Genomic DNA, 17,504 nt, shown 5'->3' on the forward strand with positions numbered 1-17,504 from the left:
TTAAAAATAAATTGTACACTATATAATTGCATAAGCCGATCGATGTTGCAAATATCAATGCAATGAGGGTAGTTTAAACCTAACAATAAATGCTTAATGGTATACACAATAATAGCTTTTAAACGTATCCCATTAGATACGCGTCTATTCATGCAGTTCAAGATGGCGGACGAAGCATGAATAGGTTTCAAATTCATCGTAACATTTCTCAACAACTAAATGCGATGGGCAAGTAAAAATACAAAATTAAGTACTCCGTTGGCATGTTTAAAAGAGATAAACGATAAAATTATTTTGCCAATGTCTTTTAACCAGCTATTGCGGTCCTGTGCCGGATTTTTTAACTGATACATTTAAGCAGCACTTTGGCGTCGCAGTTTGGTGAACGCAATTGTAATAAAAATTAGACTTGAAGTGACTTGTGAACTGCCCAATATGACGTTTTACTTTACCTTGAAAGCTTAAACAGGCTCGTTCACTTTATTCCCGGTTGGATGTTCATCAATCACGAATTGGCAGATTTAATCGCTCATTTGATTTTCACGATTTGCTGACATGAAAGACTCGTTACTATTTTTGGCAATGCTGCAGAATTATATAATCTAATCGCAATTATGGGTAAATGACCAGCTAGTTTAGTTTATAGCAAGCTAAGCAATATTCATTATCTAATTTGCATTTCCCCTTACGATGGATGTACTTTTTCAGGTGTAAAATGTGAGGCAAATGTACGAGAATTAGTTTGCCAGTAACATGTTCAGCAAAATGAAAAGTTTTAATTGTCCTGCTAACATTCATTTGATGGTTTCATATTGTGAACGTTCACTTCGGTCCGTAAGTTTCCTCGTCATTGTGATTACTCCAATAATCGCCGCCGATATAGCGACGATGGATGCTCCGATCGCTAATATAATGTCGATAATCTCTGAACGGCTTGTTGACATACTTTCTGAATACTTTTGCTAAAATATAACAAAATTAAGATAAGTTTTGTACAAAATATCTACGAAATGAAAATTTAAAATATGTTTTCTCCGATGAATCTATTTTGTGTTGGTTATCTTTGGTCATTACTTTTTCGAAATATTGGTTAAAATAACCAATTTTATATACGCGCTAAACGTCGACGCTATCTTAAATCTCACATTTACGAAGTGATGCAAGAAAAGGTGCAACATGAAGCGCACTAAATAAAACAAATTAGAATTTTTCAAGGTATTCAAAAGCTTTTTATGACCTTCATGAAAAGGTATTTATCTGGTGAATTCATGCATCGTATCAATACGATATCGACGGATTGTATATAGATAATCTTGCCTGGCATAACCCCAGGGGCGCAGGAAGCATCCAGAGATTGGGGGGGCGGCAATAGCTTCCAGGGGCAATTTTGTTTAATAAAAAAAGCAGCTAAATATATATATATATATATATATATATATATTTATATATATATATATATATATATATATACACCCGTTTGCAAAAACGTTGGCCACAGATAGATATATAGATAGATACCCGAAATCTGATTAGAATTGCATATGTTGTGTAATATGATTGAAATCCCATGCAAATGTATTCATATGCAATTCTAATTAGACTTCGAGTATCTATCTATCTATCTATCTATCTGTGGCCAACGTTTTTGCAAATGGGTGTATATATATATATATATATATATATATATATATATATATATATATATATATATATATATATATATATTCCTAGGGTCCCAAGGCCTAGGCACTCGTAATGAGTGAGCTGGTGAGGGAAAGGGACCAATTTACATTCTTAGGTTTGAATATGTCCGTCAAGGGTAAGTATGGTAAACACGGAGAACATTTTTTGCCTATATATATATATATATATATATATATATATATATATATATATATATATATATATATATATATATAGGAACGGGTTGATTGCCAAAGTTGCAAGAACACCACTAGTGTGTTGTATATTTATGCTCTACAAAAATGGGCACGCATAAGTGGGCATACGTAGGAAACAAAAAGGGCACTTTTGGTCCCTTGAATTTCAATTAATAATGCTAAAGATATTCCCTCGTTGGGTGCAAACTCACCTGATAATCAGCTAGCCTATCATGTTGTTTTGACGAATTTAATATCAATGGATGGTCCATTTGAGGAGAATTATTTTTGGCGGCTTCGACAAATATTCTCCCACCATTTTCTTCTGCAAACTCTGAAAATAAGTCATGATTATCGACTGTTTAACCTGATGGCTTTTTTCTTTGGAATTTTAAAATGAATACATAAATACTTGGTGCTTGGAAACAAAAATGCTTAGAAGCAAAAAAACGCTTCAAATGCATGCAGAAAAGTTGAATCCTCATCATAAGTAAAAATTCGGTGTTCTTCATATAATTCTTACTTAGTCGATTCCTTCTCGAGTGTGCTACAAACGAGAGCATTGTTTCAAATTTCGGCCTTTTCAAATGTTTCGTTCCACAACTATCAATGTTATAACAGTCAACTAGGTAACAATTTTCCTGCGACATAAAAGCGACATCGCAGTCCTGGGTTTGACAGCATTTGTCGATGCACGATACCATATCAGTAATGTCCGTCTCTTTTTGAAACGTTCCTGCATGATGGCCTTCTTTAAATACGATGTTGTAGTTGATGGAGCTTTCGTTGCAACGACTTGGTTTTGAGTCGAAGTGTTGAAGGTCAGCATCTATAAGAACGAATTAAGAATAGGGTTAGCGTTTGACTTTCAGTGATAATAGATGAACTGCATGATGATACCGAGGTGAAACTGGTAGAACTAACGGATAGAGGCTAAAAAAGCAGACAAGGTTGACATTCTTGAATTGAAGGAAAAGTATGAATTATGTAAAAAAGCTATAAAGATTTTAAATACACAACATTTTATTCCATATAGCTACTCCATTTATTCCATATTCCTACTTACGTGTTGTTTTGTGTATAACGAAAAGGACAATCACCACAGAAACTCTGAAAACATCCATTTTTGGAAATCTCTTTCACCTGATTTGGTTACATCTTCACGTAGAACATTTTATTTTTTCCTGCAAGTATTGAAACAACAAATATTTTTCCTTCAATTTTCAACCATGAACTATAGCTATATACAACACAGGTTACAATCCTGAAGTAACAAAATCGTGTTCTAAACATAAGAACTAGCCTTTGATCTCTGCTAGATTTCATGAAATTAACAATTAACTTCAAATCATCTTCATCACCACATGATTTTATCAAAGCGCTGAAAATCTATTAATTGTGTAGCTTCTGTTACAATGATCTACAGTTTTTCGTGGTAATGACACGTATGGCGTATCCTACCCAGTTCGTTCATTACCTAAACTGCATGAGATGGGTGTAATATACGATTGTGCACGCAATACAATCGCGTATAATTGCTGGACAAATTGTATTTATATGTTTATAAGTTTTTGTAGATATTTATTATACTCCATGTACTACTCTCCTAATTATGTGTGCATGTATAAATTACATATTTAGCTATATAAACTTTTCCCAAACCAAAGGATATGAATTTATATAAATTCGTTCACATAATTACATTGCTTGAACACCATATATCAAAACCATACCTCGGAGTTCTTTTACGATATTTCAAAGATTAGGGATCGTATGGCCTTTCATACAGCTTTTAACTTTTGTTGTTATATTACTGTGTTCGATATTATATGTGCTCTATAATTTCAAATTATTTTGAAGTTTAGGCCTGTGCGATCTCGACAGGTACAACCATTGTCCAAACTAAACAAAATATCGTCACCTGCCAGATTTATTTGAACACGTGCTTTTGAAATACGCTTAAAATCTTGATTCTTATCCTTGCCGGAACTGGCATGTTAATATTTAATCAAAAGTAGATATATTGTATGCGCATTTTCGAGAAATCAGTTATTTTCTTCGACTTATATTGGAAATATATTGGTCGAGTGTAGTCGGACCTGTATTTCTCGATGAATTCTCAGAGTATATTCTCAGTAGTAGTTGTAAGATGAATGTAAAATTTTCGACCTTTTTTTATCCAAATCACAACATTCGCGAACGAAGCTCTAGATCTATAGCAAGAATCAACCACATGCATTGTCGTCATATGACTCATGTCTACATAGTTTGGTTTTCTTGCGCTGTATAAGTGAGTTGCATGGCATACAACTAATAGATTTTCACATGCATACATGTAAATGTTATATCAGCATGCTGGTAAAGAAAATCAGGAGGTCTATACTATCTAAAATCCGACCAAAAATAAAAATAAAAAAAGCGCATCGCAAGCAAAAATAGGAAAAGAAAATTCGCTTGATAATGCTCCTCCCTAACCTATATGAATATCATTATACATGATCATTATTTTCTTACCCCCCGTCTCAATTGCATTAAGCACGACAAAAATGCAACGACCTCTGAATCAGACCTGTTTGATCCGATCCTTAATAAAAATGGCAGAAGAAGAAACGGTTTTGCGATAAAATATTTTATATTCTTTAATTTAATTAATAAATCACACAGTCACGTCTTATACACGTATATCTTTGGGAAATGCACTCTTTACGCAAAAGTTTTCTCTATCATGATCAGTCTTATAGTTCAAATTTCACTTGTTTAATTTTCCCAATGCGAAGAAGCTCGCCTTTTCTTTGACGGACACGCCGTTTAATGAAAATGTATTAATATTATATTCGTTCTATTTACAAATTCAATTATTTATCATTACTTTATATTATTTTCGATTGTTTTTGGGAAGCCATTTTCGCTTTTGTTGTTTCAAAAACAAAAATTCCAATCCCGATTTGAGCTGTGAGTCGGATGGTAAAAATCCATCTTCCACAAGTTCTTCGTGTTCGGTGTCGGTCTCTCCGAAGTCGGTCTCGGGATTTTTCGGATCGTTGTCCGGATTTAACGAATCGTTGTCGTCAGAAATCGGTTTAGGAACATTGGAATTCGTGTTCTCTTTGCACGGTTTCCCAGCTCTCCGGGGACTCGGCGCCCGGTCCCGCTTTATGTCGGCCGACCAGCGTTTTGTGAAGTATGAAATTACAAGTAAAGCTCCTACCAAAATAGCGACGGTTGAAATGACAAAACCAGTTGCAATTATTATTGCGTGGTAAGTTGAGGTTTTAAGCTCAGGTAGCTTCTGAAAATGGAAGGTTTACGAAAATGTTAGAAAAACGTTGTCAAAGAAATTGGCTAATCAAGTGAATCATGCGATGAGCGTCTAATAAACACTGAAGTTTCAGTTGAAAATAGGCAATGTTTATTTTTTATGTTACCGTTAAAGTCAAACAATGTTGAATTCGCAGACGTAATATTACCAAAAACCAAAATCCAGATGGCTCAGTTTTGACCAAACGAAAACATGCAAATAAACTAAGCAGCCTTATGCATGCTTTGCTCCGGAGTGAATCTTTGTAAACGGTCATCTTTGAAGTAACTATCGAGTGCTTCATTGGCGTAACAGAGATTTATTAGTTTACTGGATGACATCGTCAATTCTATATGTTGTTTGTAAAATTCTAGTATATAAAGTTTAATTTTATGCGACCTCACTTCACTGCAAGTGTAAACTGCCTAGTAACTCACCTTGCCATTTCGCAATCTTGCAACCTCTTCCTTAGCAATCTCCGACTCGTTGGCTTCACTAGACTTCATGAACTCGTGAAATAGTTTCTCAGAATGTGCTCTTTTCTCTGAATTTTCCTCTTCGGATTCTAGCGGGGCGTCTTCAGAACCTTTTAAAATGAAAAAAATGGAAGCAAAGGTTAATTTTCCCATGCCCGAAGCAATACCTTTTAGTCTTGAAGAATAAAACTCCTTGTGTCATTTACTTCCTTGTTCTTAGTATGTTTGGGCTGCGTGATCTTTGCAACAGGTTCTTGGAATTTGAAGGCAGTTTAGTGTGAAATCCCTTACAGCAATTCCAAGTTCATTTAAGCAGCTAATATGTTTTAGTGTTATATTTTACTACCCAAATGGTCTGCATATGGGTGGAAACAGCATTGAAGCGCGTTTCAGTCTTTTATCCTTCAGGATTAATTTCACCCTTACCTTGCAGTTCGTAGTAACATAAATAAAAAGTGTGATCTTTCTCTTGGGCTTGGACTCCGTAGGGATAAAACCCCCGTGCTGAAGTTGCTATCCCTCCCTTGTCCTCTTCGTCAAACTTGACAAATTCAAGGCTACTTCGCATTTTTCCCACCTAAAAACGAATGCAAAAGATATTAATTTAATATATGCTTCTTTGTTCCTTTGTTTTCTAAGCCATCTTAAATGCTGTAAACATAGTCAATTCTTTTTCTGTGTACGAAACATGCATGGGCAATATACGTTCTGCCGTGAATGGCATCCTTTTCACCCCGCGGGTATTTTCGGGCACAAAACTGAATTCCCATGTTAACAAGTTTAGATATAAGTAATAACCTATCATCTTTCTGAATTAAAACTTTGATGCCTCAGAAGGACAACTATTAGCTGAATTGGCTGTATTCACAACAAAAAATATTCATGAAATCAAAGCGGTTTTTGGCTAGAAGATTTGGAATTGCCTGGGTTTCTTTAAGGTGTTCATTTATTACCGTCTCCCAAAAGGAGCATGGTTTACAAAAGCAATAATTTGACAAAATGAATGGTCACCGTTCGAGAACAACGAAAAACTCGGCTCTAAGTTATCACCCAGTGATCTAAACTAAAAGAAGCGCCCACCTTTTGACACGTAGTGGATCCATAAGGAAACAAATAGAAAGGTTTTTCAGTTGGCAGAACAATTTCCGACTCCGCCTTGCCAGTCACACTGCAGCAAAATGATATTTTGGTTTTATCCGTGTAAACACCTTCAGGTAGGTCGCCATCATGGTAATTCTTGTTATCTATCGTCTCGTCATCCCAGTGGACGAAGCCTTCTTGTAAACCGTTCGGACAGGTGCTTCCCTTCTTGAACATGCAGTATTTCCCTCGAGGCCAACTAGAAATGTTCGAAATAAATTTTGTTGAACTACATTTCAGATATTTTTACTGCATGCCATAGCTGATATTTAATATTCTTTTACCAATCCTAATCCTACCAATTTTCCTTACTTGCTAAATGTAAGTCATAGCAATTGACACTATCTAATTTAATATCTCCCAAGATTATAGCAAAAAATCCTTTTCCATTTGGGAAATCCATCAACCTGGTCGTGCCTATGGTCCACCTATATCGATGTTCCATGGTCGTAAAGTTGACCCCTCAGGGGTCGTAAAGTTGACCCCTACCTTTTTAATCCAACGTCCTTTGTTTTCATGCAGAATTCCCATGTGATCCCGTCTTCCGTGACGCCTCCTGCAAGATGATATTCATCTGAGTTATGATTCTCGTTCCCATCATCCTCGGTGTCGTAGAATCTTGTCCCCGTCTTCCAGAGAAATCCCGATGATTCTGGACAACCTGACTTTGGCTTCGGCAATCCATATGTTCCCGAAGGCCACAAAACTGTAAGTAAAAACATACCATAATCATGGTGTCCACAGTGAATATGTGGCATTCTACAATATCCTTAGTCGCAGACTGTTTCCATTTCCAGGTGTCTGGATCCATTTTATGTTGTTGTTATATTAAAAGTAAGTTAAAATCTGTAAATCGTCGTTAGTTTTTACTAAATGTTTCTTTTTAAGTCATACAGCGATATTTTAAACATGCATGGTTTTCAATATGAGGTGATTCGATCTGTAATAAACCTTACTTTACGTTCCAGTGTAACCAAGCAGTGGCATGGCCGAAACGTACAGGCCGAAACATACAGGCCGAAACGTCGAGAAGTAATTTTGGCAGTTCTTATACCACATTTTATACTAAAACATTTTTTAACTTAAAGCTTGTTTCCATATTTCGGCGAGTTTCATTGTCGGTGAATACTATTCCATGTTAGTATACATGCACCCGACTGTTGTCTATTACAAATCCTACATTCTGATTGGCTACTCAACCATTGTCTATTCGTGATGGTGAACGTTTGCGAAAATTTCGCTCGCGCGACCGTATAAAATTGAATTAATAAATTATTTTTCGGTGTAATTGCGGTGTATCGATTATTTTCTCGAAATTAATGTATCTAGGTACAGGGTGTATACTAAAACAATTAGACAACTCGCCTTCGTTGTCTAATTGTTAAATGGAAATCGATCGTTTGTCCAAAATCTTTCCTCCCTTCCATGGTTGTAAGCATGAGTCGGCGACTGGTCTGACTTATGTTTCCTTAGAAACTAAACTTGACCACCTTAAATTAAAATATCTATTTATTACAAGAAGACGTACAACCGACCTTCTCTGCTAATATCCGCTCTGCTTGTCAACGTAATCTCTCCGACGTTGGATTGGGAGGTAGTCTGAAGTTCATCAGGTTCCTCGTCTTTCAATTTCTCTTCCGATTCAACTTCGATTCCAGTCCCAATTCCCGCGTCGCTCGTCTTGGAATCTTCGGCGGTTGTCGTAACCACGTCGTCGTTGTCGGAGGGACTTGAATCGACCGAAGATAAATCTGTTACGGTGACCTCGTCATTAGTCGATGAACTGGGATCATCGTAGGATATCTTCGGAGTTGTAGGGTTGTCATAAAAAGATTTATGATCATTAATAGGGGTCTCAGAAATGCTGTACTCTGAATCCCCCGATGACCTCACGAAACGATCTCTAACCGTGTTATCCACGTGTCCGAGAATTTTAATTTCGCTTTCGTAAACTTTGTTTCGATCGTTTTGCTGAATTGAACGTTTGTCTCGATGGACATTTTTGGAATTTTCCTCTGAATTTTCATTGTTTTTCAAGGAACTATAGAATTCATCTTCTTCAGAATCTGTAACGAAAAATAATGAATTTGTATATCAGACTGCAATACGCTTGAGTTTACATGATCCACACATCCAAAATTATGCGAGGCGTGAGATGATTTTGAGGTAATGAAATAGGTCAAGAACGTGATCCTGACAGTGGTTTAATGATCTCGACAATAGCATGTGCTTGTTTTATTTTGTAAAGATTCATTTCAACATCTCCAAATGCTTTTCACTCTTCGTATAATCTCGGAAAACATACAGAAATCATATAAACATTTAATGAGTAAAAAGAAATTATCTTTTTCCAGTTTGCTGTCTTTTATTGTCTGTTTTCCATAAAGTCAGTGGCCTACCTCTCGATGCAAAACTATAACAAAATATCATCCAAAGTAAGAAACCATTGAATAGGATTTTCATCGTTTACACATCTTTGTTAAATGGCACATCTTTGGCGCCTGTAAAATATTTACAATTCAGTCATTTCGATAGATAATTGTCTCTGCTTACCTGATTTTGAATCAGATTTCCAACCGCAAACTTTGCGGCCGCAACTCATGCATCGGTTAAATGCTCTTTCTAGCTGAGTTGTTGCTCTGCATTGGTCACAATTTAGTCTGCGTGGCTCGGAAATCCGTGGGGTCATTTATTTGCTTGCAGGAGTTTACATATAAATTTACTTATTCAGCTCATATTATATCCAAGAATGCCGTTGAAATATGAACAATCATAACATAAGATAATGGCAAAATTTAGCTATATATACTCGTGCAAAAATTCCGCGTATCTTTACGTATATATATGCATGCGATCCTCCAACAACTGACAATTTCACCAGCTTGTTCGTGAACGATTTCATGGACATATTAACTATAATATCTCTCGCGCCACACGGGCTAGTTCAGTTTGGCATGAGTTATTTAGCCTAAACGCGCTTGTGATCTTTAGTCGATACTTTCCAAACAGTTAAATATCATGTACCCATTTAAACGACGTCCCGAGGCGTAGAATTCTTGATATAAATACGGTGAACTTACACCGTAGGAAACAAGTTGTCGCGAGTGAGGTAAATAACGCAATATCTAAATAATTTTACCTTCAACTTTTGCTTTAAACAAATATTTTCTAAATTAGTTATAATTGTTTTCTTTCGACGCCTGAGCGGAGAAAATCTCCTGGCGTTAGACAGACGAAAATGCTAAAGTCACAAGGCATGAAAATGTAAAAAATTAATTAATGGCGTCGATAAACAGTCGACGAAATGAATATATGAATTAATCAGAATTAAGATAGAATGTTAGTAATGATAGTTAAACTTAGTTTCTGCCAAAGCAGAAGCTACAAAGCTAACATGTATAAACATGGACCCATGCAAATAATTTATTGCATCATCGAAAGTTAACGTCTTCCAGAAACAACGAATATAATTACTTTTATATTTCTAAGCATAATCCTTCGTTGTAATAATCACAACAAAATGAAACATAAATGATAGGGCTTGGCGAAAATTCTTTCGTGTATGATTTGAATTAAATATATAGGTAGTAATGTTTGATGTTTCGAACTGACCGATTCAATCTTAATCACATGCAGTCGTTACATGAATCCGTAGGCAATTTTTCATACGACGATATTATATATATACGTTCGAAATAAAATATCGTTATGAAGTATTGCATGCTTGCACCTATATTTATTGCCGCCAGGTCCAGCCCAAATTGGGGCTCGTTGAAGCAGAAAGTCTCTACAGAAAAAGCTGTCGCGGTTAATTTGTTTCGAAATTCTATCTCTGGAAAGAGCTAGATTATTTTTTGTATACTCTGTTTAGGGTATTAACTTTTCGGCTTGCTTTTTCCTCGGTGGAATCTAAATCACTTTAGCTTTTTTTGAAGAAAGATATCGATTCATCTACAATTCAACTATATTTAAGCAATATCATATTGATATATACGTATGTCAATTCGACCTACTGGAGCTTGTTATGTAAATCTATAGTACCTCAGCTTACTGTGCTTTAGTAAATAATAACATAATTTTATATAGAATAATAATATCCTGCACAATTCATTTTCTAATACAAAACGTAAACACAAGCCTGTAAAAACCCATCCATTTAATTATATAATTTCAATCCATAACAACACGTCGATATTATGATCTAAGAAATGTACGATTCCAAATCCACCTTTGCATCGTGTTAGATGTTAAAATTCTACCTATTCTATAATTCCATATCACCGGTTATATAAAACGATTTCGCTACACAAAAATTGCACTTTACTTTAAAAACTCTTCCTGTACTCCTATACCGGTTAAATTCACACAAGATATTTGCTCTTGTTCAAAAATTATATCGTTTTATTTCGTTTACCTAATCTTACTGTATTGTGGGCTAGACAGTTATTTCTATAATATTCAACTAAAGAGCTGTAGCGAAGACGTTGAACTGGTAAATTCAACATGCCAGTTTTCCCTCGATCCCTATACCCAACCATAATTTGAATTTTATCGAATGAACAGAGATATTTAATAAGACTTTAAGTTACCTTGGTCAACACCAGACCGCCATTTTCCTCACCAAATTGTATACATACATAATTGGTTTTCAATAAGACAATGATCCCTACCTGTTGCTCTTAGCAGGTTGTAGTCGGATTACTCAAAATAGCCAGCCAGGGCTTGTGCAGGAAAACGGGTTCGTCGCACAAGACAAAATGTACACTAAACGTTAAAAAGAATTTTTAAGTTTCACTCGTACTCTTTTAAAATTTAACAGGCAACTACACAACAAGCAGGTGTACACTTTGGTAAACTTTATTTGACTGAATGTCACTGAACTTTAATTGAATGTTATTGCTCATATTATATATAAATTGCTTCATTCCTATAACCTGTACTGAATGACCTCAGTATAAGCATAAGGATAGGCCAATTGCACCAGGAACCGTGTAGCAATTTGAATTCTTCCGGAAGAATTCGATGCTTGACTTGATGATAGCCATGCAATTGATAGAGTTATCCAACTGCACAGGGAAAGCTTTAAGGTGAATCACGTATACCGGTATACTGTGTTCAGTGCTATATATACTGTTCTATAAATAGACTATAATCATACAAGGCAAGAGAAAGAAATAGGTATAATAATAAGCAGCATGGCCTCAAAGTCAAAGAGAGTGTGTCCACGAGGAATGGACCTTCCGAAATTTTTTTTGCCCGGCGCCCAAGGTTCATAATTATACCCATACATGCAGTTAAAATCTAGTAAATCTTCTGGTATTTTTCATCGTTTTTTAACGTTATGTCATAAAATATTATAAATGCACAGCACCTACACCGTGGCTTACGCCTGCGCTCCAAAAGCTCATATAAATTACACGTAAATTTATTATCACTGATCAAATGAGAAAGTTCCTTGGAACAATTTAAGGTAAAAAAATTGAAAATCGAGCTCTTATTCCAGAGGAAATACCGCAATGGAAACGCTACGAGAAGAATGAGATCTTCCACTCAATAAGTTTGAGTTTGAGTTTGAATTAAGCTTTAAGAATACAGGCCTTTGAATGAAATATTTGTCGGTTTTTTCCTTCTTCGTTCTAAAAGAATAATGAAGAAAATGGTTTTCCAGTTTCCGGCAGTGCGAATTCGGCCGTCTAGGTAGTATATTATAATTATCAGCCACTTGCATTCTCTAATGACGCCAAACCTTCAACTCGAAGTTGCTTTACTTTTTTACGCATTACAGTTATAATTAATAAAGAAGCTAATTAATTGCTTTCTCTGGTTAAATTACGTCACGAATTAATTAAGTCATTGTATTGTTGCGTTTTGCGAAATACGTTTCTCTTTAATTAAACTGCGAGGAAAAATGGCTTGCTAGTTTGGTTGTTTTCGAAAGGCATATGGTGCTGAGGGAATTGATGAAGATATTGACGATTGAGCAACCGCCTCAGGGAAAAAGTTAAACGGAGAAAATGCTTTTTAATGCTTTTTGAGAGTCTTCAGGGCAAAATAGTTTCATTTTATCAGGAATAGACATGATTCACGTTCATTTTTTTCCTTTTCGTAGAAACATCGGAAAGCTTTCAGACACAGAAGCTGATAGCTAAAGACAATCAGGCACAAGTGAAATGTCCCACCCCAAACCGATGACAATCACTAAATGTGAAAATATTCATGAGCTTCAGGGAAAAGGTAAAAGCGTAAAATGCTTTTAGACGCTTCTGCGGAAAATAGTTTCATTCCATTAAGAATAAACGTAATTCACGCTCATCTTTTTGCTTTTCGCAGAAATATCGGAACGCTTTGAAACTCAGAAGCTGATAGCGGTGGCAAACGACAAGTCCGGCACAAGTGAAATATCCTCCTCAAAACTATAGACGATCACTAATTTAGTTATCACCTCGGTTTTGGGGAGGACCTTCACTAAATGTGAAAACATTGATGAGTCTCAGGAAAAGGGAAAAGCGGAAAATATTAGAAGACATTTCTGTGGAAAAGAGTTGTATTCCAACAGGAATAAACCTAAATCAGGATTATCTTTTTGCTTTTCGTATGGAAACATCGAAAGGCATTGAAACTCAGAAGCTGATAGCGGTGGCAAACGACAAGCCGGCCAAAAGTGAAATGTCCTCCCCAAAACTAAAGACGATCACTAATTTAGTAATCACCTCGGTTTTGGGGAGGACCTTCACTAAATGCGAAAATATTGATGAGTCTCAGGGAAAATTAGGGAAAAGCGGAAAATGCTTTAAGACATTTCTGCGGAAAATAGTTTCATTCCATAAAAAATAAACGTGATTCACTATCATCTTTTTGCTTTTTGCAGAAACATCAGAAGGCTTTGGAACTCAGAAGCTGATAGCGGTGGCAAACGACAAGTCGGGCACAAGTGAAATATCCTCCACAAAACCGAAGACGATTACTAATTTGGTAATAGCCTTCGCTTTTGGGGAGGACCTTCCCTAATGGTGAAAATATTGATGGGTCTCTGGGAAAAGGTAAAAGCGAAAAATTTTTTAAGACATTTCTGGAGAAAATAGTTTCATTCCAATCGGAATAAACATAAATCACGATCATCTTTTTGCTTTTCGTAGTGCAAACATCGGAAGGCATTGAAACTCAGAAGCTGATAGCGGTGGCAAACGACAAGTCGGGCACAAGTGAAATGTCCTCCACAAAACTATAGACGATCACTAATTTAGTTATCACCTCGGTTTTGTGGAAGACCTTTATTAAATGTCAAAATATTGATGAGTCTCAGGGAAAAGGGAAAAGCGGAAAATGCTTCAAGACATTTCTGCAAAAAATAATTTCATTCCGTTACGAATAAACGTAATTCACGCTCATCTTTTTGCTTTTTGCAGAAACATCGGAAGGTATTGAAACTCAGAACTGAAAGCGGTGGCAAACGACAAGTCCGGCACAAGTGAAATGTCCTCCTCAAAACTATAGACGATCACTAATTTAGTTATCACCTCGGTTTTGTGGAGGACCTTCACTAAATGTGAAAACAATGATGAGTCTCAGGGAAAAGGGAAAAGCGGAAAATGCTTTAAGACATTTCTGCGGAAAATAGTTTCATTCCGTTAAGAATAAACGTAATTCACGTTCATCTTTTTGCTTTTTGCAGAAACATCGGAAGGTATTGAAACTCAGAACTGAAAGCGGTGGCAAACGACAAGTCCGGCACAAATGAAATGTCCTCCTCAAAACTATAGACGATCACTAATTTAGTTATCACCTCGGTTTTGTGGAGGACCTTTACTAAATGTGAAAACATCGATGAGTCTCAGAAAAACGAAAAAACGGAAAATGTTAGAAGACATTTCTGTGGAAAAGAGTTGTATTCCAACAGGAATAAACATAAATCAGGATTATCTTCTTGCTTTTCGTATGGAAACATCGAAAGGCATTGAAACTCAGAAGCTGATAGCGGTGGCAAACGACAAGTCGGGCACAAGTGAAATGTCCTCCCCAAAACTATAGACGATCACTAATTTAGTAATCACCTCGGTTTTGGGGAGGACCTTCACTAAATGTGAAAATATTGATGAGTCTCAGGGAAAATTAGGGAAAAGCGGAAAAAGCTTTAAGACATTTCTGCGGAAAATAGTTTCATTCCATAAAAAATAAACGTGATTCACTATCATCTTTTTGCTTTTTGCAGAAACATCAGAAGGCTTTGGAACTCAGAAGCTGATAGCGGTGGCAAACGACAAGTCGGGCACAAGTGAAATATCCTCCACAAAACCGAAGACGATTACTAATTTGGTAATAGCCTTCGCTTTTGGGGAGAACCTTCACTAATGGTGAAAATATTGATGGGTCTCTGGGAAAAGGTAAAAGCGAAAAATTTTTTAAGACATTTCTGGAGAAAATAGTTTCATTCCAATCGGAATAAACATAAATCACGATCATCTTTTTGCTTTTCGTAGTGCAAACATCGGAAGGCATTGAAACTCAGAAGCTGATAGCGGTGGCAAACGACAAGTCGGGCACAAGTGAAATGTCCTCCACAAAACTATAGACGATCACTAATTTAGTTATCACCTCGGTTTTGTGGAAGACCTTTATTAAATGTCAAAATATTGATGAGTCTCAGGGAAAAGGGAAAAGCGGAAAATGCTTCAAGACATTTCTGCAAAAAATAATTTCATTCCGTTACGAATAAACGTAATTCACGCTCATCTTTTTGCTTTTTGCAGAAACATCGGAAGGTATTGAAACTCAGAACTGAAAGCGGTGGCAAACGACAAGTCCGGCACAAGTGAAATGTCCTCCTCAAAACTATAGACGATCACTAATTTAGTTATCACCTCGGTTTTGTGGAGGACCTTCACTAAATGTGAAAACAATGATGAGTCTCAGGGAAAAGGGAAAAGCGGAAAATGCTTTAAGACATTTCTGCGGAAAATAGTTTCATTCCGTTACGAATAAACGTAATTCACGCTCATCTTTTTGCTTTTTGCAGAAACATCGGAAGGTATTAAAACTCAGAGCTGAAAAAGGTGGCAAACGACACGTCCGGCACAAGTGAAATTTCCTCCTCAAAACTATAGACGATCACTAATTTAGTTATCACCTCGGTTTTGGGGAGGACCTTCACTAAATGTGAAAACATTGATGAGTCTCAGAAAAAGGGAAAAGCGGAAAATATTAGAAGACATTTCTGTGGAAAAGAGTTGTATTCCAACAGGAATAAACCTAAATCAGGATTATCTTTTTGCTTTTCGTATGGAAACATCGAAAGGCATTGAAACTCAGAAGCTGATAGCGGTGGCAAACGACAAGCCGGCCAAAAGTGAAATGTCCTCCCCAAAACTATAGACGATCACTAATTTAGTAATCACCTCGGTTTTGGGGAGGACCTTCACTAAATGTGAAAATATTGATGAGTCTCAGGGAAAATTAGGGAAAAGCGGAAAAAGCTTTAAGACATTTCTGCGGAAAATAGTTTCATTCCATAAAAAATAAACGTGATTCACTATCATCTTTTTGCTTTTTGCAGAAACATCAGAAGGCTTTGGAACTCAGAAGCTGATAGCGGTGGCAAACGACAAGTCGGGCACAAGTGAAATATCCTCCACAAAACCGAAGACGATTACTAATTTGGTAATAGCCTTCGCTTTTGGGGAGAACCTTCACTAATGGTGAAAATATTGATGGGTCTCTGGGAAAAGGTAAAAGCGAAAAATTTTTTAAGACATTTCTGGAGAAAATAGTTTCATTCCAATCGGAATAAACATAAATCACGATCATCTTTTTGCTTTTCGTAGTGCAAACATCGGAAGGCATTGAAACTCAGAAGCTGATAGCGGTGGCAAACGACAAGTCGGGCACAAGTGAAATGTCCTCCACAAAACTATAGACGATCACTAATTTAGTTATCACCTCGGTTTTGTGGAAGACCTTTATTAAATGTCAAAATATTGATGAGTCTCAGGGAAAAGGGAAAAGCGGAAAATGCTTCAAGACATTTCTGCAAAAAATAATTTCATTCCGTTACGAATAAACGTAATTCACGCTCATCTTTTTGCTTTTTGCAGAAACATCAGAAGGTATTGAAACTCAGAACTGAAAGCGGTGGCAAACGACAAGTCCGGCACAAGTGAAATGTCCTCCTCAAAACTATAGACGATCACTAATTTAGTTATCACCTCGGTTTTGTGGAGGACCTTCACTAAATGTGAAAACAATGATGAGTCTCAGGGAAAAGGGAAAAGCGGAAAATGCTTTAAGACATTTCTGCAGAAAATAGTTTCATTCCGTTAAGAATAAACGTAATTCACGTTCATCTTTTTGCTTTTTGCAGAAACATCGGAAGGTATTGAAACTCAGAACTGAAAGCGGTGGCAAACGACAAGTCCGGCACAAATGAAATGTCCTCCTCAAAACTATAGACTATCACTAATTTAGTTATCACCTCGGTTTTGTGGAGGACCTTTACTAAATGTGAAAACATCGATGAGTCTCAGAAAAACGAAAAAACGGAAAATGTTAGAAGACATTTCTGTGGAAAAGAGTTGTATTCCAACAGGAATAAACATAAATCAGGATTATCTTTTTGCTTTTCGTATGGAAACATCGAAAGGCATTGAAACTCAGAAGCTGATAGCGGTGGCAAACGACAAGTGGGGCACAAGTGAAATGTCCTCCCCAAAACTATAG

General features: G+C 36.4%; 2 protein-coding genes across 3 annotated transcripts; both read right to left on the minus strand.

The window, feature by feature from the left end:
* Positions 1–4: 4 nt before the first annotated feature.
* On the minus strand, positions 5–3,769 carry LOC114520876. Its single transcript, XM_028541220.1, has 5 exons — positions 3,614–3,769; positions 2,947–3,064; positions 2,404–2,709; positions 2,093–2,214; positions 5–962 (listed from the first exon to the last, which is right to left on the minus strand). Exons 2-5 carry the CDS (start codon positions 3,002–3,004, stop codon positions 795–797), a joined length of 654 nt encoding a protein of 217 aa, XP_028397021.1. The 5' UTR covers positions 3,005–3,064; positions 3,614–3,769; the 3' UTR covers positions 5–794.
* Positions 3,770–4,568: 799 nt separating this feature from the next.
* Positions 4,569–11,455, minus strand: LOC114520990. Of its 2 annotated transcripts, none has more exons than XM_028541368.1 (8): positions 11,384–11,455; positions 9,195–9,295; positions 8,330–8,867; positions 7,284–7,500; positions 6,735–6,993; positions 6,081–6,231; positions 5,616–5,764; positions 4,569–5,169 (listed from the first exon to the last, which is right to left on the minus strand). In XM_028541368.1, exons 2-8 carry the CDS (start codon positions 9,255–9,257, stop codon positions 4,756–4,758), a joined length of 1,791 nt encoding a protein of 596 aa, XP_028397169.1. In that variant the 5' UTR covers positions 9,258–9,295; positions 11,384–11,455; the 3' UTR covers positions 4,569–4,755. The 2 variants fall into 2 exon arrangements, with proteins under 2 accessions (XP_028397169.1, XP_028397170.1); XM_028541369.1 differs by having other exon boundaries at positions 8,330–8,860; positions 9,194–9,295.
* Positions 11,456–17,504: the final 6,049 nt, after the last annotated feature.

This window comes from Dendronephthya gigantea, unplaced genomic scaffold (assembly GCF_004324835.1).
Source record: "Dendronephthya gigantea isolate DGI-Jeju-01 unplaced genomic scaffold, DenGig_1.0 000018F, whole genome shotgun sequence".
NCBI lineage: Eukaryota > Metazoa > Cnidaria > Anthozoa > Malacalcyonacea > Nephtheidae > Dendronephthya > Dendronephthya gigantea.

Bases quoted from the DNA above. Each gene is read 5' to 3' on its own strand.
- LOC114520876 (XM_028541220.1), bottom strand. From the start codon at position 3,004: ATGGATGTTTTCAGAGTTTCTGTGGTGATTGTCCTTTTCGTTATACAC. The intron at 2,710-2,946 runs GTAAGTAGGAAT...TCGTTCTTATAG, and splicing joins CGTTATACACAAAACAACAC to ATGCTGACCTTCAACACTTC. The intron at 2,215-2,403 runs GTAAGAATTATA...ACTTATTTTCAG, and splicing joins CTCGAGAAGGAATCGACTAA to AGTTTGCAGAAGAAAATGGT.
- LOC114520990 (XM_028541368.1), bottom strand. From the start codon at position 9,257: ATGAAAATCCTATTCAATGGTTTCTTACTTTGGATGATATTTTGTTAT. The intron at 8,868-9,194 runs GGTAGGCCACTG...TCATTATTTTTC, and splicing joins GTTATAGTTTTGCATCGAGA to GTTACAGATTCTGAAGAAGA. The intron at 7,501-8,329 runs GTCGGTTGTACG...TTTTACTTACAG, and splicing joins AGCGGATATTAGCAGAGAAG to TTTTGTGGCCTTCGGGAACA.